The sequence below is a fragment of the Ahaetulla prasina genome, chromosome 6, assembly GCF_028640845.1.
Source record: "Ahaetulla prasina isolate Xishuangbanna chromosome 6, ASM2864084v1, whole genome shotgun sequence".
In the NCBI taxonomy this organism is placed as follows: Eukaryota; Metazoa; Chordata; class Lepidosauria; order Squamata; family Colubridae; genus Ahaetulla; species Ahaetulla prasina.
In genome coordinates, this window is record NC_080544.1 from 37,407,971 (window position 1) to 37,435,900 (window position 27,930).

Sequence of the window (27,930 nt, forward strand, 5' to 3'; positions counted from 1 at the left end):
AAAACAATCTGGAACTGAACACACTCAAAACCATAGAAATGGTGGTAGACTTTAGGAGAATCCCTTCCATACTTCCACCTCTCACAATACTAGACAACCCAGTATCAACAGTAGAAACCTTCAAATTTCTAGGTTCTATCATATCGCAAGATCTAAAATGGACAGCTAACATCAAAAACATCATTAAAAAAGGACAACAAAGAATGTTCTTTCTGCGCCAACTCAGTAAGCTCAAACTGCCCAAGGAGCTGCTGATTCAGTTCTACAGAGGAATTATTGAGTCTGTCATTTGCACCTCTGTAACTGTCTGGTTCGGTTCTGCAACCCAACAAGAAAAACACAGACTTCAGAGGATAATTAGAACTGCAGAAAAAATAATTGCTACCAACCTGCCTTCCATTGAGGACCTGTATACTGCACGAATCAAGAAGAGGGCCGTGAAAATATTTACAGACCCCTCGCATCCTGGCCATAAACTGTTTCAACTCCTACCCTCAAAACGACGCTATAGAGCACTGCACACCAGAACAACTAGACACAAGAACAGTTTTTTCCCGAAGGCCATCACTCTGCTAAACAAATAATTCCCTCAACACTGTCAAACTGTTTACTAAATCTGCACTACTATTAATCGTCTCATAGTTCCCATCACCAATCTCTTTCCACTTATGACTGTATGACTATAACTTGTTGCTGGCAATCCTTATGATTTATATTGATATACTGACCATCAATTGTGTTGTAAATGTTGTACCTTGATGAACGTATCTTTTCTTTTATGTACACTGAGAGCATATGCACCAAGACAAATTCCTTGTGTGTCCAATCACACTTGGCCAATAAAAATTCTATTCTATTCTATAAAAATTCTATTCTATTCTATTCTATTCTATTCTTCTGCTAGTCTTTTTTCTTTAACATCCTGAAAGCATATGGAATCTCTTAAAATTGCAAGTTCTGTATACAGTTCCCAGTTCCCTTTAATTAGGCACTATTTTGACCTTTCCCTGGAATGTTGGGTTCTGAAGTTGAGTTACTTATACACAGTTTTGTGTGGCCTTTATTCATTTTAAATGCTAAAAAAATGGAAATCTCCCTCAACCACTTTGCTTATACAGACCTACAGCAGTAAATTTACAAGCATGTGAAAACCAAATGACTTGCTCGGTTATTGAAACAAAGAACATTTCACAGCATGGTTAACTTTTTTCCCTAACATACAAACTATTTTTAAAGATTTAACTGTAATAATATCAGCTACCAAATAAAGATTGCAAATGAGAAAAAGTACACACCAAGATTTCAGGATTATTTTTAATTGTTTTGTAACGAATGTTACTTGTAAATAGAAACATGTTTGTAGGAGTAACAGAATGAATGGAATTGATTTGGAAAAAAGAACCAAGAGCCCTAAATTAGGTGAAACAGCTGATAGTTGAAATTATTTTTCAATGAACTCTGCTATAACATCCAGTTGGCACTGGAGGCATCTTAATGGACAGTTTTAACTACCTCCCTTTTCTAACTTTTTCTGTTGTAGCACCTAAACACCATCTCTCCTGAGATTTACCTGGCCATCACTTCAACTGTGTTTAAAAGACCCTTGAAAACTTGACTATTTCCCCTTGCCTTGGATTCAGCAAGTGATGGGACCTCCATATTTATTTTGGCTAGAATGGCTGCTTTTCCAGAGACCCTGTTTTTTATTCTGCTTTTTTATTACTGCTTTTCACTGTATACTGCTCAGAATCCTTATGACGAGACTTGTACATTTAATTTAATGCAATTAATTGAACAGAGGTTTCCTGTAGGCCAACTTGTACTTTCAGGTTCCTGCCTATGAAATAGGAGTGTTAACAATGGGACCTATGTAAACAGCAGGATGAGGCATCCATGAGGATTTTAAAAGAGTAGCTCTATGCCTGTCCTGCAAGGTTCAAATTTTGAACAGGGTAAACAAAATGCTCAGTACAGATAGCCCTCAACTTATAATAGTTCATTTAGTGACCGTTCAAAATTACAACGGCACTGAAACATGTGACTTATGACCGTTTTTCACATTTATGACCTTTGCAGCAGCCTCATGATCATGTGATCAAAATCCAGATGCTTGCCAACTGGTTCATATTTATGACCGTTGCTGTGTCCCAGAGTCATGTGATCATGACTCACATGATCCGGGGCCGGGATAGCTCAGGCAGTAGAGAAGCCTGTTATTACAACACAGAGCCTGCAATTACTGCAGGTTCGAGCCCGGCCCAAGGTTGACTCAGCCTTCCACCCTTTATAAGGTAGGTAAAATGAGGACCCAGATTGTTGGGGGGGCAATAAGTTGACTTTGTAAAAAAATATCCAAATAGAATGAGACTATTGCCTTATACATTGTAAGCCGCCCTGAGTCTTCGGAGAAGGGCGGGGTATAAATGTAAACAAAACAAAAAAACTTTTTGTTAACTTCTGACAAGAAAAGTCAATGGGAAAGCCAGATTCACTTAACAACTCTGTTACTAATTTAACAACTGCAGTGGTTCACTTAACAACTGTGGCAAGAAAAGTCATAAAATGGGGCAAAACTCACTTAACAAATGTCTCACTTAGCAACAGAAATTTTGGGCTCAATTCCAGTCATAAATCAGGGACTACCTGTACTATATTCAGGTGAAGCCAAGTTCTAAATATATAATTAAAGAAATATAATCCTAATTCAATTTTTAAATTATTGTATTTTCTTCCACCTGCATTCCTGCCTGAATTTTATTGGCAAAGAAGGTATAAAGTCAAGAACATCAGCCAAACGGAAAAATACCAACTACTCAAACCATTAATTAGCAGTGGAAAATTGCAATGCTTTGCAAGCTTACAAAAGCAACACGATTCAGAAAGTTTAAAACAAAAGAAAAGAAAAACCTGACCATCATATTTCTATATACATACAGTATATGGAAATATACACATCCACACACAGACACAGACATATTGGAATTATGCAACAATAGCATATCATGAAATATTCTAAACAATCCCATTAACCAGTGACAAAGAAGGATGAGATCTAGAGAAGCTTACTTAAAAACAATTTTAAAAATTCAGGATGATATATATACCTTTTGTCTATGATTTCATGATTTATCATGATTTTAGCTGAAAAAGATAGTATCAATTTGTATATATGATGGACTTGTCAGGATCTAAGAATAACATTAAAATACTGAAGAATTGTTCAAAACAAGGTTAAAAAGCTTAACTATTTACTATAGGAATAAAGTTTCACAGAAATCATTTAAACAGTCTTCCTTCCATAATCCGGAGGTACATAAATTTAGCCATACACAAGTATTTATCTAATGCTAACAATATACATTTGAAAACCCATCATAGCACTCATACATTTATTAACAATGTTCTGTATGTATTTTCCCAACCTTGGCAACTTTAAGATGTGTAGACTTCAACTTCCAGGATTCACCAGCCAGCATGCTGGCAAGGGCATTATTGGAGCTGAAATTCACATATCTTAAAGTTGCCAAGGTTGTGAAACACTGTTGTAAGGGTTAGGAAAGTACCTGCACATGGTTAAACCTTCTGGCCCCTAAATTTTAGAATTGATTCCTATTATGGAAATTTATATTATGGAAATACATAACACATTATGTATATTCCCTCTGCATTCAGTGGGTCACATGAAAAATATGTATTTATACCAAACTAAGCATTTAAAGGGAAAGAACTATTCCTTTGGAAGGAAGCTTATTGATCAACTATTCATTTTTCAAAAACCAGTTTGTCTGATACAACAGTTCAACAATCCTATCAGATTACTTTTCTCAGATGTCCACCAGATGTTATATTTGTTTTTCTTGGACAATTTGGTCATTTTGGTTCCCAGTGTGTAGCAGTTACACAACTGATAGGCAGTAGGGTCTAGAGCAGTTCTCCATTCTAATATTCTCTAGATCAGGGGTCTCCAACTTCGGCAACTTTAAGATTTGTGGACTTCAACTCCCAGAGTTGACGTCCACAAGTCTGTTGAAGTCCAGCGAAGCTGGCTGAGGAACTCTGGGAGTTGAAGTCCACAAGTCTTAAAGTTGCCAAAGTTGGAGACCCCTGATTTAGATATACAGTATTGTGACAAGTTCCATTGACCATGCTGGCTGGAAATTCTCATACATACTAGAATGTCAATTGTTGAATACTCAGAGAAATCAAGAAGGACCCCACAGAATCATTTGTAAGGAAGGATACGATGTGGAGATGGTCCGTTTTAACACGCTAATGCAAAACTGTTTCTCATAATTCTGGAGAACAGGAAATTAAAAAAAAACCCCGAATCAAATAAGCCCATCTACAGATAAACAGACCTTAAAATTTTTAACCAAAATACCATGAAAAATGCAAATCAGTTAATCCACAATTGGTACTTTTTTAAGGTATTTTGGATAAATATTCAAGGATTGGCTTATTCAATTATTTAATCTCGGTGTCAACTCACGAAGCATTCCTGACCTGCTCTCGAGTTGCCATAGGCAGGGAGATGGGGAATCGAGCCTTACAGCTGCATCAAGGAACTTGCACTTCAATCAAAACAAAAGCATTCCAGCTGGCAAACGTCAAGGTCATCTTCACGGAGATCCACAGTGGCTGGAGGGAGTTACTTCTACAACCCGTGAAATTGCTTCATTCAGCAATGTGACACACCTTGGGAGGTAGGGGGAAACAGGATCACAGCCAAGGCGTGAGTTAAGTGAGGTCAGAGTTGGCTTTACTTGGTCCATGCCAACATTATTATTATTATTATTATTATTATTTATTCAATTTTTATACCGCCCTTCTCCCGAAGGACTCAGGGCGGTGTACAGCCAAGGTAAAAAACAAAACAGTACAATATACAGTTAAAATACGAATTAAAAAACTTATTATAAAATTGGCCTAAAAACTTTAAAATATATAAAATTAAAAAAACCCTTAAAATTAATAATAGAAATTTAAAACCAATAAAATTTAAGCCAGCCCCGCGCGAATAAATAGATATGTTTTCAATTCGCGGCGAAAGGTCCGAAGGTCAGGTATTTGGCGTAAACCCGGGGGAAGCTCGTTCCAGAGAGTGGGAGCCCCCACAGAGAAGGATCTTCCCCTGGGGGCCGCCAGCCGACATTGTTTGGCGGACGGCACCCTGAGAAGTCCCTCTCTGTGAGAGCGTACGGGTCGGTGGGAGGCATGAGGTAACAGCAGGCGGTCCCGTAAGTACCCAGGCCCTAAGCCATGGAGCGCTTTAAAGGTAGTAACCAAAACCTTAAAGTGCACCCGAAAGGCCACAGGTAGCCAGTGCAGTCTGCGCAGGAGCGGTGTTACACGGGAGCTACGCGAAGCTCCCTCTATCACCCGCGCAGCTGCATTCTGGACTAACTGAAGCCTCTGGGTGCACCTCAAGGGGAGCCCCATGTAGACAGCATTACAATAATCCAAGCGAGAGGTAACGAGCGCATGAGTGACTGTGCACAAGGCATCCCGATCAAGGAAGGGACGCAACTGCCGAACCAGGCGAACCTGGTGGAAGGCCCTCCTGGAGACGGCCGTCAGATGATCTTCAAACGACAGCCGTTCATCCAGGAGAACACCTAAGTTGCGCACCCTATCCTTTGGGGCCAATAACTCGCCTCCAACAGTCAGCTGCGGCTGCAGCTGACTGAATCGGGGTGCCGGCATCCACAGCCACTCCGTCTTGGAGGGATTAAGCTTGAGCCTGTTTCTCCCCATCCAGACCCGTACGGCTTCCAAACACCAGGACAGCACTTCAACAGCTTCATTGGGGTGGCCCAGGGTGGAAAAGTACAGCTGAGTATCATCAGCGCAGCTGCATTCTGGACTAACTGAAGCCTCTGGGTGCACCTCAAGGGGAGCCCCATGTAGACAGCATTACAATAATCCAAGCGAGAGGTAACGAGCGCATGAGTGACTGTGCACAAGGCATCCCGATCAAGGAAGGGACGCAACTGCCGAACCAGGCGAACCTGGTGGAAGGCCCTCCTGGAGACGGCCGTCAGATGATCTTCAAACGACAGCCGTTCATCCAGGAGAACACCTAAGTTGCGCACCCTATCCTTTGGGGCCAATAACTCGCCTCCAACAGTCAGCTGCGGCTGCAGCTGACTGAATCGGGGTGCCGGCATCCACAGCCACTCCGTCTTGGAGGGATTAAGCCTGAGCCTGTTTCTCCCCATCCAGACCCGTACGGCTTCCAAACACCAGGACAGCACTTCAACAGCTTCATTGGGGTGGCCCGGGGTGGAAAAGTACAGCTGAGTGTCATCAGCGTACAGCTGGTATCTCACCCCAAAGCCACTGATGATCTCGCCCAACGGCTTCATATAGATGTTGAACAGAAGGGGCGAGAGGATCGACCCCTGCGGCACCCCACAAGTGAGGCACCTCGCGGCCGACCTCTGCCCCCCTGTCAACACCATCTGCGACCGGTCGGAGAGATAGGAGGAGAACCACCGATACACGGTGCCTCCCACTCCCAATCCCCCCAACCGGCGCAGCAGGATACCATGGTCGATGGTATCAAAAGCCGCTGAGAGGTCTAATAGGACCAGGGCAGAGGAATAACCCCTGTCCCTGGCCCTCCAGAGATCATCCACCAACGCGACCAAAGCTGTCTCCGTGCTGTATCCGGGTCGGAAGCCGGACTGGAACGGGTCTAGATAGACGGATTCATCCAGGTATTGGGGTAGCTGCCGCGCCACAGCACTCTCTACAACCTTCGCAACAAAGCGAAGGTTGGAGACCGGACGATAATTACCCAAAATAGCTGGGTCCAGGGAGGGCTTCTTGAGGAGGGGTCTCACCACCGCCTCTTTCAAGGCGGCAGGGAAAACTCCTTCCAACAAAGAAGCGTTGATAATCCCCTGGAGCCAGCTTCGTGTCACCTCCTGAGTGGCCAGTACCAGCCAGGAAGGACACGGGTCCAGTAAACATGTGGTGGCGTGGAGCCTCTCCAACAACCTGTCCACGGCCTCGGGAGCCACAGGGTCAAACTCATCCCAAACAGACTCAACAAGACGTGCCTCCTCTCTCTCGCTTGGATCATCCCAATTTCGGTCCAGACCATCCCGGAGCTGAGCGATTTTATCGTATAGATAACCACTAAACTCCTCGGCACGTCCCTGCAAAGGATCATCCCACACCTCCTGATGAAGGAGGGAGCGGGTCACCCGAAACAGGGCGGCTGGGCGGTTATCTGCCGACGCAATGAGGGTGGAAGCGTAGGAACGCCTCGCCTCCCTCATTGCCACTAGGTAGGTCCTAGAATAGGACCTAACTAGTGTCCGATCAGCTTCAGAACGACTGGACCTCCAAGTACTCTCTAGGCGTCTTCTCCGGCGTTTCATCTCCCTCAGCCCCTCGGAAAACCAAGGGGCCGGGCGAGACCTACGCCGGGTCAGAGGCCGCAAAGGCACGACACGGTCCAAGGCCCCAGCCGCGCCTGTTCCCAGGCCACAACTAGTTCCTCAGTCAAGCCGTGGGCCAGATCCTCAGGGAATGGCCCAAGCTCCGTCAGGAACCTCTCAGGGTCCATCAGGCGCCTGGGACGGAACCAACATGACGCTCCTAATAAATAACTGGATTTCTTTTGAAGCTTGGCTTGAGGCTCATGATTTAATTAGGGCATCAGTCAGAACCCTGACACTTGGACTAAGAATATATGTGGTCTCTGTGTGTGTATGTGTGTGTGTGTGTGAGTGAGTGAGTGTGAGTGTGCATGTATAGTAAACTCTAGTTCTGTATCTGCTGTCTTTCATCAAAACCTTTAAATATACAATGGTAGTTTGTTTAAAAAAGAAAAACAAGCAGAGGGTGGGGGAGAAAGGATGCTTATTAAATTCATATCAGGAAAAGACATCTCAAAATATATATTTGTTCCTTGAACAACAGAGATACCATCTGGATGTGCTGAAATTTTGGGCTGATACTATAAAATTTTATTCTAGTACAAAAAACACCTTTAGAATATGTGGTAAAAACTGCCAACACAACAAGGGAGATTCATTAGTTGACTTGTTGGATTAAATCAACATCCATAAAACAACTTGTTACCTTAGAAAAAAAGACAGATAGGAGAGCCAAAATTAAATGTATTTAAAGGCCTAATTTTTATGCAGTAGTATAAAACGCAATGCTTTCCAATACTAGAGTAAAATTAATACAAAAGACATTATAAAAATAAATACCAAAATACTTTTTGGGTTGATAGAAGAGGGAGGGGGGAGAGAGAGGGAGAGAGAAAGAGAAAGAAAGGGAAAGAGGGAGGGAGGAAGAGGGGGAGAGAGAAAGGGAGAGAAGGAGGGAGGGAGGGGAGGGAGGGAGAGAGAGAGAGAGAAAGGGAGAGAAAGAGGGAAAGAGAAAGAGAGAGCGAGAAAGGGAAAAAAGGAGGGAGGGAGAGGGGGGAGCGAGGGAGAGAGAAAAGGAAAGAAAGGAAGGGAGAGGGCGAGAGAGAGAGAGAGAGAGAAAGAGGAATGGAGAGGAGGACGGAAGTAGAGAGAGGGAGAGAAAGAGGAATGGAGAGGAGGAGGGAGGTAGAGAGAGAGAGAAAGGGAGAGAAAGAGTGGAGGGAAAGAGGAGAGTAGGAGGGAGGGAGGGAGGGAGAGAGAAAGGGAGAGAATGAGGGAGGGAGGGAGGGAGGGAGGGAGAGAAAAAGAGAGACAGGAGATAAAGAGGGGGGAGAGAGGGAGGGGGAAAGGGGAGAGCCAGCCAGCCAACCAACCCCTGGAAAGAGGAAGGGACTAAAATAATGAAGGTGAAGAAGATTGACTGCTGCATGGAAACATCAGAGACTAGAGCCAGGAAATAAAATAATGGAATAAAGTATCTCAGAAAAGAGACTAGCCAGATGAACTACCAAAGGCTTTATACAAGCGACATGCACACCGGTAAAGAGGAAAATGAAAAAAGACAGCAAAGAATTAAGTTCAAAGCTGGGGGGTGGGGGGAAGCAGCCACACCCAAGGCACAGAAAAGCTAAATGGAAGATTAAGTAGAGGAGAAGGCCACAACTCTGATCATCTCAAGGATATAACTAAGAATTTATTAGCAAAACTGATGCAAGATATGGGAGGCTGAACTCCTTTCTTTTATAAAAACATTTATGAAGCTGCCCAGAGTCTATACAGAGTTCACAGTTATTTACAAGTCGCCCCAGGGTGTATTGGAGTGGTGGTCATAAACAATTTAAGTAAATAAATACTTTTTCAAAAGCAGCAGAATGAATGTAAATCTGCCATTTGGGGTTGAGTCTAAACCAAGTCCAGTTTATTATGCATTTTTAAAAGGTCATTTTCTAGTTTAACAAGTTAGCTAGCAGGTGTGCTTCTCAATATGCAAACCATTTAAAAAAAACCAGAATGCTTGAATTCAATCCATTTTAAGTCTCAAACCAAACACACATTTATTTAAAGGAAAGAGACAAAATTCATTTGCAAATAAGTAAACAAAGGGATAACAGACTTGTAGCCTGAAAATCAGTTTGTTTGTTGTTCAATTTGTCCCAAAGGTGTTTTTTCCAAAAGGCAACTAGGCCTTCTTATTTTTTTTTCCCTTTTGAAAACATTTAGCTTCTCGTCCAAGAAGTTTTAGTTCTAACTGACTGGTGGGGAGAAGTTTTCAAAGAAAAAAACCAAGGTGATTTTTCCAAAAGGCAACTAGACTTTCTTGGGTTTTTTCCTTTGAAAAACATTTAGCTTCTCGTCCAAGAAGTTTCTTTAGTTCTAACTGACTGGTGGGGAGTTTTCAAAGAAAAAAACCAAGGAAGTCCAGTTGCCTTTTGGGGAAAAAAAGCACCATGACCTGGATGATTGAGAATTTCCATAGACATATTGTTCAATTTAGTTGCCTGCAACACTGGTAACCTCCAGCTGGGATTGTACCTCCCAGAATTTCCAACTATACCTGGAACATCAGGCTAAAAGCTAATATTTAAAAAGTCCTCAAAATTAAACAAGTACTTATGAAAGATCACATCTCCTGACTGTTAGAAAATCAGAACTCTCTATTGCTTCTGCTGGTGCAAGCTCACACTGCCTTACGGGGGCTGTTTTTGAGGCTTTTAAGAAACATCAGCATGCCTCTAAAGGCAGCTCTGGCTCTTATCTCCCTCCATCTGCGTTTCCCAAAAACACCTTACATGGAATTGCTTTTGCTGCTGTGCTATGGTTGCTTCTGCCAAAAATAAAATAAAAAAATTCATGCTTGCTTTGGGTACAGCACAAGAAAATCGGACAACTTATTTTACTGGTAGTACTTGGGAGAACCTCTTTCCCAACAATATTTTGCTCCTATATAATAAGCCACTTAGAACATCTATCACAGGGTTTGAAGAAGCTGGGAACTCTTGATTAAGAAGCAGCTTAGTGTGCTCTAACTCTTCTTAACAACCCAGATACTATCCTCAAAAAGGAATCCTGCTTATCCAATTCAATAGGGCATCATCTACAACAGAGCTGTCAAACTTGTGGCCTGCAGCCCGGATGCGTCATAGAATAGAATAGAATAGAATTTTATTGGCCAAGTGTGATTGGACACACAAGGAATTTGTCTTGGTGCATATGCTCTCAGTGTACATAAAAGAAAAGATACGTTCATCAAGGTACAACATTTACAACACAATTGATGGTCAGTATATCAATATAAATCATAAGGATTGCCAGCAACAAGTTATAGTCATACAGTCATAAGTGGAAAGAGATTGGTGATGGGAACTATGAGACGATTAATAGTAGTGCAGATTCAGTACATAGTTTGACAGTGTTGATGGAATTATTTGTTTAGCAGAGTGATGGCCTTCGGGAAAAAACTGTTCTTGTGTCTAGTTGTTCTGGTGTGCAGTGCTCTATAGCGTCGTTTTGAGGGTAGGAGTTGAAACAGTTTATGTCCAGGATGTGAGGGGTCTGTAAATATTTTCACGGCCCTCTTCTTGATTCGTGCAGTATACAGGTCCTCAATGGAAGGCAGGTTGGTAGCAATTATTTTTTCTGCAGTTCTAATTATCCTCTGAAGTCTGTGTTTTTCTTGTTGGGTTGCAGAACCGAACCAGACAGTTATAGAGGTGCAAATGACAGACTCAATAATTCCTCTGTAGAACTGGATCAGCAGCTCCTTGGGCAGTTTGAGCTTACTGAGTTGGCGCAGAAAGAACATTCTTTGTTGTCCTTTTTTAATGATGTTTTTGATGTTAGCTGTCCATTTTAGATCTTGCGATATGATAGAACCTAGAAATTTGAAGGTTTCTACTGTTGATACTGGGTTGTCTAGTATTGTGAGAGGTGGAAGTATGGAAGGGTTTCTCCTAAAGTCTACCACCATTTCTATGGTTTTGAGTGTGTTCAGTTCCAGATTGTTTTGGTTGCACCACAAGGCTAATCGTTCGACCTCTCGTCTATATGCGGATTCATCATTGTCTCGAGTGAGACCAATCACTGTTGTGTCATCTGCGAACTTCAGTAGCTTAACAGATGGATCATTGGAGATGCAGTCATTGGTATACAGAGAGAAGTGGGGAGAACACACAGCCTTGGGGGGGCCCTGTGCTAATTGTACAGGTATTTGATGTGATCTTGCTTAGCTTCACCTGCTGCTTCCTGTTTGTTAGGAAGCTTGTGATCCACTTACAAGTCTGTTCCGGTACCTGTAGCTGGTTTAGCTTAGTTAGAAGAATGTCTGGAATGATGGTATTGAATGCTGAACTAAAGTCTACAAAAAGGACCCTTGCATAGGTCTTTGGAGACTCAAGATGTTATAGGATGTAGTGCAGAGCCATATTAACAGCATCATCTGTAGATCTATTTGCTCGGTATGCAAATTGCAAGGGGTCTAACAGTGGATCCGTGATGGTTTTCAAGTAGGAAAGCACTAGCCTTTCAAAGGTTTTCATGACTACAGATGTTAAAGCAACTGGTCTGTAGTCATTCAGTTCCTTGATGGTGGGCTTCTTCGGCACTGGGATGATGGTAGAGCGTTTGAAGCAAGAAGGAACATAACACATCTCTAGTGATTTATTGAAAATATGGGTGAAGATGGGGGCCAATTGGTCAGCACAGACTTTTAAGCAAGAAGGAGTTATCTTGTCTGGGCCTGGAGCTTTTCCTGGCTTTTGTCTGTGAAATAGATCCTGCACTTCCTTTTCTGTGATCACTAGGGGTTGTGAACCCAATGAAATGGGGTCAGTTGTAGGAGGCTTGGCTGTTGTTGGTGTGTCTGAGATGGGGGTTGTGGAGGCTGTAGTTTCCTTTCAAACCTGCAGTAAAACTCATTCAGGTCATCTGCCAGTTGTTGATTACCTTCAGCCTGGGAAGGAGGTTTGCCATAGCCGGTGATATTTTTAAGAGTTTTCCACATGTTTGCTGGTTCATTTGCTGAAAACTGATTCTTTAGCTTTTCAGAGTAGCTTCTTTTTGCTGCTCTGATCTCCCTTGTTAGTGCATTTCTGGCCCAATTGTACAGCATTTTATCACCTTTTCTGTAGGCTTCCTCTTTGGAATGTTGTAGCTGCTTAAGTTTAGGTGTAAACCAAGGTTTGTTGTTACTGTACATTCTCAAGTTCCTTGTAGGTACACATAGGTCTTCACAAAAGCTGACATATGATGTTACAGTATCTGTGAGTTCATCCAGGTCTGCAGAGGTATCTTTAAAAATATTCCAATCAGTGCAGTCAAAACATGCCTGTAGCTTTAATTTTGATTCCTCCGTCCAGGTCTTCACTGATTTAATTATTTAATTAATTTAATTTATTTAATTAATTAATTTAATTAGTCATGCACTAGCCATGCCCATGCCCAGTTTAGCAAAGGGTGGAAAAGTCACGACACGTCATGGGACGCCACCATAACAACATAAATTTGACGCCCCTTATCTACAGTAAAGGTGATCAGCCTATGGCCCTGATGGCTGATACCCTTCGAGTTCTATTTGCAAATCTTCCATTGATCAGAGTGCTGTCTGACTCCCACCCCTTTCTCAGTGTCTGACAGTTTTGGAGTTTCTCTTTCCAATATATAATACTCCAATATTATCATTTAGATCAGTGGCCCCCAACCTTTTGGCCACCAGGGACTGGTTCCGTGGAGAGAGGATTTCGGTCCGGAGGGAGTAGGGTTTTGTGTGCTGTCTGCATCTTGCAAATGGGGCTTCGCTTGTTTGCACAGCCTAGTTTCTGGCATGCCTCGGACCGGTGCTGGTCCAGGTTGGGGACCCCTGATTTAGATGGCAGGGAAAATGGGAAGACTAACTAGTATGAGAAAACAAGAATGTAATCTTGAAAAATTACAGATAGTCCTCGACTTACGACCACAATTGAGCCAAAAATTTCTGTGTTTTTTTTTTATTTGCATTTATATCCCGCCCTTCTCCGAAGACTCAGGGCGGCTTACACTATGTCAAGCAATAGTCTTCATCCATTTGTATATTATATACAAAGTCAACTTATTGCCCCCAACAATCTGAGTCCTCATTTTACCTACCTTATAAAGGATGGAAGGCTGAGTCAACCTTGGGCCTGGTGGGACTTGAACCTGCAGTAATTGCAAGCAGCTGCTGTTAATAACAGACTGCATTAGTCTGTTGAGCCACCAGAGGCCTAAGTGAGATAGTTGTTAAGTGAATTTTGCCCCATTTTATCACCTTTCTTGCCACATTTGCTATGTGACTCGTTGCAGTTGTTAAGTTAGTAACACAATTAAGTGAATCTGGCTTCCCCATTGACTTTGCTTGCCAGAAGGCCACAAAAAGTGATCACATGTCCCTGGGACACTGCAACCATCATAAATACAATTCGGTGGCCAAGTGTCTGAATTTTGATCACATGAACATGGGGATGCTGCAATGGTCCTAATTATAAAAAATGGCAATGTGTCACTTTTTTCAGTGCTGTTGTAATTTTGAACAGGCACTAAACAATCTGATTTGAATATGCTACAAATACGATTATCATTTTAATAGTCAAATTTAAGTGTAGAAATCTATATAAAACTGGGAGATTCCAGGTTGTTTAGGAATGTAGTTATCCAAGATTTTTCACAATAACTTGGTTCCAGAGTTATAGCTAATGAAGTCAACCAATGACACTTTAAATCAGGGGTCTCCAACCTTGGTCCCTTTAAGACTTGTGGATTTCAACTCCCAGAGTCCCTAAGCCAGCTTTGCTTAAAGGGACCAAGGTTGGAAACCCCTGCTTTAAATAGTCATCCTATAGAGCAAGGGTGGGAAACTATGGCTTTTATGACTTGTGGACTTCAACTCCCAGAATTCCTGAGCCAACCATGCTTACACATACTAAGCCTGGATCCAGTACAGACTTAAAGAGAATTACCCTTATTCCCCAAAAATAATATTGTTGTGCAGTAGTAGAGCAAGATAAAAGTCCTCACTGAACTATTCTCTTCTCCTATCAAAGGAGAATTGAAATCAAAGTACCTGTATGATGGAATGAGCGCAAAAGAGATCAAGGAAGATAATTACAGTCATTATTTGTAAAGTGTATTTCTATGGTTCACTAGAATAGCAAGGACCAACAGAATGATAAATACATACTGTTCCACTAACAAATACATTAACAGACAGACTACTGGACAAACAAGTTGTTTTCATCCAGTAAGCACCACTTATGAAGAAATATTTGGTCCTCCCAAACGGCTCAAAAATCTTGTTATAAGCCTGTGTGGGGGATAGAGGGAACGTCTCGTAGCTCCCATATAACATCTCTCCTTCGCAGGCTGCACTGGTTACCGGTGGTCTTCCGGGTGCAATTCAAGGTGTTGGTTCTCACCTTTAAAGCACTCCATGGCTTGGGACCGGGTTACTTACGGGACCGCCTTCTGCCACCAAAAGCCTCCCATCGACCTGTGCGTTCCCATAGGGAGGGCCTCCTCAGGGTGCTGTCAGCCAAACAATGCCGACTGGCGGCTCCCAGGGGAGGGCCTTCTCTGTGGGGGCTCCTGCCCTGTGGAATGAGTTACCCCTGGGGCTACGCCAACTCCCTGACCTCTGGACCTTTAAGCGCGAGCTTAAGACTCTTATTCCATCGTGCAGGGTTGTCCTAATCGCAATTTTTAGCATGGGTGGTTTTATTAGGGTTTATTTTATATTTTATCAGTTTTAAATTATTGGGCCAAATTTTTGAATTAGATTTTTAATAATGTTCTTAACGTCTGTATCTGTGCGATTTTATCTTGGCTGTAAACCGCCCTGAGTCTTCGGAGAAGGGCGGTATAGAAATGTGACAAATAAATAAATAAATAAATAAATAAATAAATAAATAAATAAATAAATAAATAAATAAATAAATAAATAAATAAATAATGAAGGAGCATATGTGCTATGCTAAGAATACCACTTCTCTTACAGGGGCTGTCATACCTGTTTATATGACACATGTATTTTACACAGAGAGATCAATTTGACACACTATTAAAGATTCCAGAAGTCAAAAATGATCTTTTAATCATCTTGCATGTATCATCCATGTCATGGTAATCCAGCTCGAGGAAGCTGACCATTCAGATCCAAATTTCATGACTTGAGTTCACAATTTTAAATGCAGGAAGATCATATGAAATACTACCACCTTCCATTGCTTTTTAAGAGAGTCGTCTGCTTCCACTCTTCTCAAAATATATTACTGCAGTTGAGAGGATTGCACTAATGGATAAAGACCATTCAGTTGGACATCTCTTATTTGCGTGTTTGTTAAGGAAAAGAATAATTATTACTAAGAGTTCAAAGCAAATGTCTGGTTATAGGGAGTATCAGTTTCCCCAGGAAATCCTATTCCACATTCACTCTTATCCTTACAGAAAGATGTTTCCGTCCAGTGGAAAAGATCACACTGTTTACTTCCATGCAACAGCAAGTAGATTTGAGAGCTAATAATAGATCAACAAGGAAGGAAATATTAGAGACAGTCCAGAAAAGTTTAAAAATTATTGTGTTCCATATGAGATGGTATGTGCTTTGTTGAAAACTGTACTATATGTCAAATCCCACATGATCTTGTTGGAATAATGCCAAAATAAAAAGATGTATTCATTTCAACGAAGACTTGGCATTTTGATACTGCATTATTTCAGAAGGAGTATGTTTACTTTTCTTTTGTCCTTTCCAATTTGTCTGGCCTCCCAACTACTGGTATTTTACAATAGTTGCATAAATTATGTTGACTAATATATATAAATATATATTAATATAATATATATATATAATATAGGCTTTCCCTACTTTAAAGTGGTCTCAGGAGATGACTGTCCTGCAAATTCCGCACTTTTTGGAGTGTAAGACACACTTTTTCCTCCCCTAAAAGAGGGTGAAAATTTGGGTGCATCTTATACACCACATATAGTCCCGCCCACCTACCACCCCCACCCGTCGGCCATTTTTGGCCTCTGCACGTCACGTTTTAGAGCTGTTCCAGGCTGCAGGGATTGCCACAGACTATCACCGCCTCTGTGCCTCACGTTTTTGGCCTCTGTGCCTTGCATTTTCAGTCTCCGAACTCTCCATTTCAGACCCGTTCAAGGCTGCGGGGATCGCTAGAGCATGTTGCCGCAGATCGCTGCCTCTGCGCATCGCGTTTTCGGCCTCCACACACCCTGTTTTTGGCCTCTGTATGTCGCATTTTTGGGCGCTTCCAGGCAGTGGGGATCAGCGGAGGAGATGGGCAATGTTCTCATCCATATAAGCAGCGGTTCTCAACCTGTGGGTTGGGACCCCGTTGGGGGTCGAATGATGGTTTGCCAGGGGCCGCCTAAGACCATCGGAAATATGGGAAGTATACTTGCGAGTCGAAGAATCGTGCTCCAATGGTTGACTCCACAAGCCAGCTGCAGGCTCTTCAAATTGCTAGCCGAATTCGGCTTCAGGCGCGATCAATTAAAAAAGAGAGAAATCTTTGCTCTGATGTCTCCCTCTCAAGCCAGCTGCAATCACTCCCAATTGCTAGCCTAATCTGGCTTCAGGCGTGATAAACTTAATAGGAAAGGAGTCTCCGCTTTAATGCCTCCATCCTCAAGGCAATCGCAAGCAGTTCAGATCGCTAGCCAATATGGCTTCAGGCGCGATAAATTCAAAATGAAAATAATTTTACGGTTGGGGTCGCCACATCGTGGGGAATTGTATTAAAGAGGTCGCCACATCGTGGGGAATTGTATTAAAGGAGTCGCAGCACTATAAAGGTTGAGAACCACTGATATAAGGTAAAGGTTAGGACTGTACAGAATTCTGGGTTCTGCGATAGAAGGGACCTTCAGAGTATACAGAGGTCTATGTGTAACATCTGTCTCCAGTTCTTTAAATGAAGTGACTTTTCCTGGCATGACAACGCAAACAAAAAGGCAGCTCTGGATATTAAGAAAAGTAGCTGCTTTAATGAGTTGTAGAGAGTACGATATGAACATTCCTATTTCATAAAACCATTTTTGCCCTCAAATCCAAAGCATTGTACAACTCTAGTATAGGTTTCCTTGAGCCAAGCTCAAGTTCTGATAATAATATGCTTTTCTAAACAATAAATTCTTGCTTTCTTCTGGATGTTTTTTTTTTTCCAATTTAGCTCTAAGGTCGCCTAGCACCTAACCGTCGCCTATCCAAATATAGGTCTTCATTTCCTTAACTGTTTGTGAATCAACCCAGGTCACTTTTATTCCACCCTGTGTTAAGGCATTTCCGTTATTATACCTCCTCACATTAACAAAAATAACTTTTTCACATTAGAACTACTGGTAGTGAAATCCCAAACACCTGGCTCCCTTGAGGTCTGAAAGTCATGCAAAGTCAGAAGTACCAGCAGCCTTAATTTAGTCAACCATAAATTAGATTTTAGCTTCTAGAAAATCAATAAGCATTACTAAACTTCCCAGTCGTAACAAACCTTAACTGGGCCCAACACTTCACAAATCCTGGAGAAAGACTCATATTTGTTGCATAAACCTCAGGAAATGGAGAAGCTTCATTTTTGGTTTAAAATTTGTTACTAAAGTGACTATGTTTCACACAGAAGATTGTTCTTGCCAAAATACTATCAGGATCTAAGGTAACATGAATAAGATTAAATTGTGGGACTTCCAATGGAGGCATGGCGAAGATAACTATCTGCCATGAGTTTGAGCACTGGGAGTCAAAGAAATTAGCCATTTTGTTCACAATGATAGCATAGACCTTTAAAGAACACTAATTTTGCAAGCCTTACTTTCTATCATGTATTGCCTGTTAACCATATTAAAACTACTGGGGATCTTTGGAATAACGAGTCAAAAGTCACCTGGTAAGTTTGAACAACTTGAAGAATTTGAAATAAACAAAAACTTAAACAAGATTTTGATCTAAGAAACTTACAAATGGATTAAGGGTCCATTTACAATTGGAATATTGACTTTTACTATAAGCTTTTGGAATTAGCTACAAAAACAGGTTCTTGTGGGAAATAGGCTTATTTTGATTATCTGGTTTCATAATAAAGATAAATGATGGGTTATTAGAGAAGACGAAAGATTCTAAGTAGAAAGGAAAAAAATACAAACCAGCTTTTGGTGTAGGTTAACTGGGACTTACAAAATGACAGAAAACATTGGAAATATTAAAGGAGATCTTTGAAGAACACAGGCAGAAATTAATAGCTATAATATTAACAGTTTCAGTAATGATGTCTGATTCTATAGACAGATTATTCCCAAAATATGTCAGGGAATGATAGATGTGGAGCACATTTTGTCTATACTGAAAGTGGAACTACATATGACAGGCCAAGAATAATTTGGTAAGGGATGCTTTATTGGATATATAAAGTTTAAAAATTAAAGAGGAATTAAATGGCAAACCATGAAAATATTTTATTATTGGATCTACAAAAGAAGCTTTTTAAAACCTTGAAGATGTCTCTGCAATGGGATCAAGAATTAAAGAGATCAAATCCTGAGATAATATTTGAGTGAACTAAATATTAAGAAGTAAATAATACTACTATTAGAAGTAAAAGGAAGAAATATAAAGTTGGTGTATTTCAACAATGTTTAAGTAAGGCATTTATTTACAAGGTTCTGGCAAACCTTAATGGACTTTTTGTTCACATCAAATTTGAAAAAATTGATGTTTTATTAATTTGCTTATAGGTAAGGAATGGGGTACGGGATGAAGGCACAACTGTTTAACTTTATTGTTACTAAATTTGTCTCTACTTGTTGTAATGAAAGGTTAAGGTAAATCACTTAATTCGCACACTATTTTTTTTCTTGCACTTTGTATTTTTTCTTACTTTTTTAATTTTAGTTTTTCTATTGTAATCAAAATAATAAAAAATATATGGAAAACTAATTATTATTATTATTATTATTATTATTATTATTATTATTATTATTATTATTATTATTATTATTATTATTATTTAATTTTTATACCGCCCTTCTCCCGAAGGACTCAGAATAGGACTGTATTGCCAAATATCTTTGAACTCATTCTATCTCTCTAGGAGTGTATCCCTCCATAGTGGGATACATGGTTGTTATTTCATTGCCTTAACATCAAGCCCTTCATGCAGGTTCAGAAAACTATAACTGAATCCCTTTAAGGAATTACAGTTAAGGCAAATCTAGTGATTTCCGCAAATTTTAATAGCTGACTCAGATCTTCTTGGACAAATCCCAGCACTATTTACTTAGAAAGCTCCAAAATCTCTCTCACACACACAGTCCTTGAGATGGTTACAACAACATAAGGGAAGAAACAAACAAGGAGAACTGCCTGATATCAACATGATGTTTGATTACCACACTAGTTTCAGGGAGGGGGGCTTTTTTGATGGGAGGACGACTTTAGAGTTCTTTGTTATTGCCACTTTCATTGTTGTTACTTTCTTGGCCTGCTTGTGTGCTTGGTTGTAATTTTGAATTTTATGGTTTTTGCATGTGAGGGAGCTTAAACATTTACAGAAAAATAATTGAACTAATCCCAACAGAATTTTGTTGGTTTATTTGACTGTTAAAAAGTTTTTTTTCCTTGGGGGAGTCATGCACAACTGTGGCCTAACATTTTAGAAGAGTTTTCTTACTGTTACAGACTTCGTATTAAAGCAATATGCTTATATAACTCAAACCAGTGTGCTCAGCAAGGGACTGCTTGTTTTCAAAAGGGAATCTTGTCAAGCTTTTGAGGGTAGATGAGATCTGTATTCAGCATTTCTACCTCCTCCTCCTCCTCCTCACCTCACCCCCCAAAAAACCTCCTCTTTGGCTCTTACAAATACAGAGAATCTGCACCAAGAATATTTTCCTGGATTCACTTACTTCCTGACAGCTTAAGGTCAGCACTACCATTTCACTAATGGCAGCTGTGCTTCTTGGCTTGGATATTCCTCCCTCCCCCCCTAAGCTCAGATATGTGGTCCATCAGGAACAAAGCTGCTGTTGATATTCAGGACCAGGAAAGTCACCTGCCTTCCCTAGGTGTTTCATCGATCAAGCCAAAGTGGCAACCAGCATCTTTGGCTGTCTTTCCACTTCCAGCTCCTCTAGTCAATGAAATAAAGGAAATTCTTCCCTCTCTCTCCAGATCTCACATCCTCTGGATCTTTCTTCAGTATTTGTTCCAAAACAAAAATACTGACATATTAGGCCTGTCTTGGAGAAGCTCTCTTGTGCATTCTATGTAATAGCCAAGGGACAGAATGGTTAAATAAAGAACATCAGATGCTACTTAATGCTAAATTAGAGTGTGGGCCCAATTACAAAGATTTCCGATAAGCCACAATTTGTTGGAAGGTAACTCCCATAAGCTACGTGCTAACAGGCAGGCGTTATGGAAACTGTACTCCAAAATATCTAGACAGCAGAAGATTGCTTTCCCCTAATCTAGTTTGAGTGGCAGCAGATCTGCAGAACCTCAGGCAGCAGTACTGAGAGTCTTTAATTGAAAATGCCAGGGGTCTTAGATTTACTGCATACAGAATTTGGTTTTTTATCTCTGTGCTGTCTTGTACTTTGTCAGAATAGAATCTTAATTTCATTTTTAATTGATTTAAACTGTAACTCAGATCTATCCAGAGGATATCATGGTGGACTTCAAGCCACAAATACAGATGCTAAAATCCAGTAAAAGAAATAACAATTTAAAATGTACTGTAATGATGCTAATAATGATGACAAGAGAGAAACAAAAAGTGATATGAGAAAAATCCCAAGGTTCAGGATTGTGCACATAGCAGAGAAACTATATTTGTCATTAACTATGATGCAGATTGACATGTGTGTACCACATATACCAAAAGCTAAATATTCCTCTTTCAACTACTATTATATTCATATTTCAGACAATGTAGTGGTCCAATTCATGCATTTAGTTATCTTGTTCCAGTCTCTGAAATCAATACAATTTAATCACTCAATTTCATTGAGTCACAGTCTATTATTGTGTGCTACATTTATTTACACATTATCTTTCCTTATTTAATCAAGGAAGAATAAATACTAGTTCCTAGTTCCGAAAATTCAGGTTTTGATGGGATAGTCCAGTGGTGGGTTTCAAATTTTTTTACTACCAGTTCTGTGGGTGTGGCTTAGTGGGCTTGGCATGGCTTGGTGGACATGGCTTGGTGGGCATGGCAGGGGAAGGATACTGTAAAATCTTCATTCCCTCCCTAATCCAGGGGAAGGTTGCTGCAAAATCCCCATTTCCTCCCAATCAGCTGGGACTTGGGAGGCAGAAAATAGATGGGGACGGAGCCAGTCAGAATTTTTACTACCGGTTCTCTGAACTACTCAACTTTTACTACCAGTTCTCCAGAACTGGTCAGAACCTGCTGAAACCCACCTCTGGGATAGTCTACATTTATCTCCTGGTTGAAAATGCATTTCATAATATTAACATTTAAAATGGCACCGGAATTACTGTTTCCCTGTAAAGGAAGCCAGACTTCCAAGCTACACTCAAATATTCTGCATCTATCTGTTTCCATGTATTTTATCACATGTAAGCTTAAAAGAGCCCCATTGAAGTCATCCTGACTTACATATGATATTTATGCACTGAAATCCTAGGCTACTTGACATCTGTATATAAACCGGTTAGACATGAAATTGCCTTAAGAAATCCTTTTCCATATTTCAACCTCTTTCTTTGCTTTAGCCATGGGGATGTCCAATATTCTGTCTTAGCAGCACAGCCCACAGCCCACTGTATGGTGCCTCCCACAGCTTCTTTTCTCATCCCACACACATCAGCAAACTATGGACCGATCACTTGCCTTTCCATGAACTGGTCTTGCTGAACAAGTGGCTTTCCTTGCTGTCCCAAGAAATAAACAAAGAAAACCCCATAGTTGTATGATTATCCCTGTCACTTGATTTAGAAGGTAAATTATCAGCATCACGTTTCTGGGTGTGCAGCTAACAAGTAGACTGGTTTGGTCACTCAAAAGCAAAACACTGGTGAAGCGGGCACAGCAGCGCCTGCATTTTCTGCCTTACATGAGAAAAGTAAATCTTCCTTCCCCTGTCCTTACCACTTTCTACCGAGAAACGATGGAGAGCATCCTGTCACATTGCATTACAGTCTGTTTTGGAAGCATTACTGCTTTGGACAGGAAGGCGGTGCACAGTGGTGAGGATGGCAGAGAAGATTATTAGCAAGCAGTTCACTTCTGTCTATCCAGGACATAGCATATAAGCGATGCTTGATCAGGGTCCACAGTATTGTCTAGGACACTACACATCCTCTTCATGACTTGTTTTCCTTGTTACCTTCTGGGAGGAGGCTTCGTGGTATCTGAAGAACATCCAGATTCAGCCACAGTTTTATTTCATATAGTATAAACTTTGTGAACTCTAAAGTTTTCTTTTTCCGATATGTATTCAAGATGGACAGCGATATGTATATGTAGGTACGTATTTATATGTAGGGTGTGTGTGTGTATATACAGAATCTCTCCAACCGGTCGCAGACGGTGTTGGCGGGGGGGCAGAGGTCGACCCCGCGGCGCCTCACTTGTGGGGTGCCGCAGGGGTCGATTCTCTCGCCCCTTCTGTTCAACATCTACATGAAGCCGCTGGGTGAGATCATCAGTGGCTTCGGTGTGAGGTACCAGCTGTACGCTGATGACACCCAGCTGTACTTCTCCACACCGGGCCACCCCAATGAAGCTATCGAAGTGCTGTCCCGGTGTCTGGAAGCCGTACGGGTCTGGATGGGGAGAAACAGGCCCAAGCTCAATCCCTCCAAGACGGAGTGGCTGTGGATGCCGGCATCCCGGTACAGTCAGCTGAGTCCACGGCTGACTGTTGGGAGCGAGTCATTGGCCCCGATGGAGAGGGTGCGCAACTTGGGCGTTCTCCTGGATGAACGGCTGTCTTTTGAAGACCACCTGACGGCCGTCTCCAGGAGAGCTTTCCACCAGGTTCGCCTGGTGCGCCAGCTGCGCCCCTTTCTAGACCGGGATGCCTTATGCACAGTCACTCACGCCCTTGTGACGTCTCGTCTGGATTACTGCAATGCTCTCTACATGGGGCTCCCCTTGAGGGGCATCCGGAGGCTTCAGTTAGTCCAGAATGCAGCTGCGCGGGTGATAGAGGGAGCCCCTCGTGGCTCCCACGTGACACCTATCCTGCGCAGGCTGCACTGGCTACCTGTGGCCTTCCGGGTGCGCTTCAAGGTGTTGGTGAACGTCTTCAAAGCGCTCCATGGCATAGGGCCGGGCTATTTACGGGACCGCCTACTGCTACCGAATACCTCTCACCAACCCGTGCGCTCTCACAGAGAGAGACTCCTCAGGGTGCCGTCAGCGCGACAGTGTCGTCTGGCGACGCCCAGGGGAAGGGCCTTCTCTGTGGGGGCTCCCGCCCTCTGGAACGAACTCCCCCCAGGACTCCGTCAACTTCCGGACCTCCGAACCTTTCGTCGCAAGCTTAAAACTCACCTATTCATCTGCGCTGGACTGGGTTAGTTTTTAAACTTATGGGTTTTTAATGGGTTTTTATTCTAAATTTTAACCGTGGCCAATTTAATAAGTTTTTTAATTATATTTTAATCGTATTTATATTGTATTATTTTGTATTTTTTATTAGGCTGTGAACCGACCTGAGTCCTTCGGGAGAAGGGCGGTATAAAAATTTAAATAATAAATAAATTAATAAATAAATAATGTGTATATGTGTTTTATGTATGTGTAAACTTTTGAGAGCAGGCAACAGAATTTCATTTTTAATGCATGCCATTGTGCTCACAGTAAAAAATGACAATAAAGCCTGCCAGTCTGCCTATCTGCAGAATCTGGTCCAGCCCACAATGAAATAGCTCACAAAGGCAGCAACAGAGACTGGAAATGTGGGGCCATTCCTATTATGCAGCATATATTAGCCAGGTGAATGGATGGGATTGCTTACCACAAAATAAAGCACACCACATAGACCAGAAGGTACTGCACTACTTGAGCCAGCATATTAGAAAACTACTTTTGACTTTTAGCAGGAAAAGAAGCTGGAGGATGCCATCCAGGTGAATACAGGTAGTCCTCAACTTATGATCACAATTGAGCCCAAAATTTCTGTTCTTAAGTGAGTTTTTGCCCCATTTGTTAAGTGAGTTTTTGCCCCATTTTATGACTTTTCTTGCCACAGTTGTTAAATGAATCACTGCAGTTGATAAGTTAGTAACCTGGGATTGTTAAATGAATCTGGCTTCCCCATTGACATTACTTGTCAGAAGGTTGCAAAAAGAGATCACATGACCCTGGGACACAGCAAATGTCATAAATACGAGCCAGTTGCCAAGTGTCTGAATTTTGGTCACGCAATCATGAGGATGCTGCAAAGGTTGTAACTATGAAAAATGCTCATAAGTCACATTTTTCAATACAACCATTACAACTTTGAACAGTCACTAAACAAATTGTTGTAAGTTGAGGACTACCTGTAAAAGATATCACGCCTGTGAAAAATCAGCCCTTAAACACAGAAAATTGTGCTGCAAATTAGTGCCCCAATTTGCAGCTTCTAAAGTTCAAGGATAAAAGTTTATATTACAACAGGACAAAACTAACCAAACCAGCAATGTGCAGTTTTTTGTCGTATTGTATTAGTTCTGTGTTTCCATATTTAACTAGACCTGAACAGTATCTATCAAGTCATTAATTAAGTACATTCCTTTGTTCTACCTTCACCTTAAACAAAGATGACCCGGCAAAAGCACATGTTTATATATTGCACACTTTTTACAGCTAGCTCATTATTTGACTTGACTTTAGACCAAGCCAAATAATTCTGAGAGGCCCAACACTTGACATTTCATAAATACACCCACAGCAAAAATAATTCATGAAGGCTCAGTGCAACAACTGTTAGGTTGCCAATTGTTCCACAGCACAAGAACAGCTGTACACTTAAAAAAAAAAAAAGAACTGATCCAGGCTAGAATCTAATCTGACAGCATAAACTCTGATCGCCATAACATTTTGGACATACATAGCAACCTTCCTGTTGCATCTCGGGGGTAGTCAACTAGTACAATCTGTGGGTATCGAGACGCCATGTACCATTCTCTCATGCCTGCCCAATCTTTTTGTTTTGTTTTTATGCTTTTAATTTAAATAACAAAATTTAATATCTTCTAGAGAGCAAATCGTCAGCATTTATTTTCCAAATAAAAAGACAATCTTGGCAAAGAATAAAGGATTAGGTTTGGAGAGAGACAAGCGTTTTGTCTCTCTAACTTCTCTGGAAGCAATGTCACCTGTCCAGAAAAGTTAGATAGTGGATTAAAAAAGAGTGAGTGATAGAGGTAGAAAGAATGGGCAGGAGAACACCTTCATCAGCTCCCTTTTTGAGAAATTGGTCCTTTGTATCTGGTCTCATTTCAGCAGCCATTCTGTGAACAAAAGGCCCGCTCCCATAGCACCCCAATTTGTGAAGGCATCCACATTTCAAATCTAGACCCAAAAGAAACTAATTAATTTTAGGTGGTCTTCACTGCAAACAATTCACCAAGGATAATGTGCTTTTTAAAATGGTGAATGACTCTTTCAGATTTTCAGTATTTTAAAAAGTTTTCACCTTGTATACTTGTAGAGTTCACCATCAAACAAAATAAATAAATCCTGTATTATTATGCTGTTTCTATTCTGAGGTCTTTATCCTTGGTGATAATGTCGACATTTCCCTATCTGTTTTCATTTAACTCATCAATCCTCCTGCAAGAGGCCCATGAAAAAGCTTTCTTGAATACAAAAGAATATAGATCTGGCCTTGGGAAAGAAGCACTAAACTACTGAAAAAGAAAAGACTACTTAGTGCTTGGAAGATGGGAAGCATTAATTTTTTTTTAACTCCAACTTGATTTAGCTTAGTAGAAAAAAGATGGGGCAGAAGGAAATTCTGTAAGGTTTCAAGGTTCTGTTATTCTACCCTACAATAAATTATTCTACCCTACAATAAAAAACCTTCCTGCTACTTCTGTTTCTTGCCCTTACCTAGCTTGAAGAGCTGAAATCGAGCCTTTCATTTCTCACTAAAGTCACCAATTCTTTTATCATTTTAAGCGGCTATAGTCCAGCAAATCTGGTCTATATTAAATTTGGCTTAAGTTACTATGTTTGTAAATCCAAACATAGTTCAAAATTCATAGCTCACAATTTGCCATGAAGAGCCATGGTGGCGCAGTGGTTAAATGCAGTATATCAGGCTAATTATGCTGACTGACAAAGTTCGATTCCCACTGGCTCAAGGTTGACTCAGTCTTCCATCCTTCTGAGATCGGTAAAATAAGGATCCAGATTGTTCAGACGAATATGATGACATTGTAAATCCCTTAGAAAGGGCTATAAAGCATTGTGAAACAGTATATAAGTTTAAATGCTATTGCTATATCAAATATATTGCCTAAGACAACCACCTTGTTCTATCAAGTCCAATCCTGTCTCTGAGATTTCTACTGATCCAAAATTCTTCTCGGTAACAGAATCAATATTTTGGATCTCATCATACTTCTGTTCTCTCTATATAGTACAATTTCCAAATTTACCCTAGAGTGGAAGAATCTGTGCACCAAACCCATAGGAGACAATACACAGGCCACAATTGCCCTTTTAAAAGCTGTCCTTCATTGTGTTGTTTATATGATGCTGGAATGGATTTTGATACCAAAATAACTATGCCAAATCCTAGTGCCAAGAGAGACTTGAAAGATATTTATAAACAAACTCCCAATCCTGAAAATGGTTTCCAGAACATTATGGCTACATAGGGTACCAAAGTGAACAGACTGCAATCCAACGCAGCAGTGCAGGAGCCAATTCAAACAAAGGATCTGAAAAATGCAGGTGCAAAAGTTAAGGCACTAAGAAATAATATCCAAGTGAAAATCTGGCCGAATGAAAAGTCTGAGAAACGCATTTTTAAACAGTGACTTGTTTAATGAAAAAAGCTGTTTCATTGCTCAACAATGAATTTTCTGGTCCCTATCGTAGTTATAAGATGAGAAGTGCTTATATAGCCATTGCTTACTATTGGGAGAGCTGAAAGACCAAGTTAAGGACAGATCATCATGGAGAAAATCTATTAATGTAGTTGTTGAGAGTCAGATGTTCCCATTTGCTCAATTAATCAATCGAGCCTTCTCTTGTAATTTTCTTCTTTTTTGGAGCTACTAAACAATGGGATTAGAACTAATGGAATCTAGCCCTCTCTCTCTAGATTATTATTGCCAATACCAGCAACAAATAATATTGCTGAAATAGCAAATGCCAGAACTGTGATTTGGTATCCACAGAGGCGCAATTGTTAAAGCACAGTAAGGTGAAGACAGAGGGTGAAAGAGTTGTCAGAAATTTGCAGAAGCCCCAATAGATCTGCACTTGGAATGAATCATATTCCTTCCATGTGGCTTTATAATAAAGGCAAACACTGAAAAATTGGG

The 27,930-nt window shown here is 41.0% G+C and overlaps 1 protein-coding gene across 3 annotated transcripts in view; it reads right to left on the reverse strand.

Moving 5' to 3' along the window:
• INPP5A (inositol polyphosphate-5-phosphatase A) overlaps positions 1–27,930 on the reverse strand; it is a 333,629-nt gene that overhangs the window by 271,759 nt on the left and 33,940 nt on the right. Inside the window, exon 2 of one of the 3 annotated variants that reach the window (XM_058187284.1) lies at positions 4,504–4,695. The exons of the other annotated variants lie outside the window; for them this stretch is intronic. Within the exon in view, the coding sequence (XP_058043267.1) occupies positions 4,504–4,521 (18 nt within the window). The 5' untranslated portion in view covers positions 4,522–4,695. The remainder of the gene's footprint in view (positions 1–4,503; positions 4,696–27,930) is intronic. 3 annotated transcript variants of the gene reach the window in all.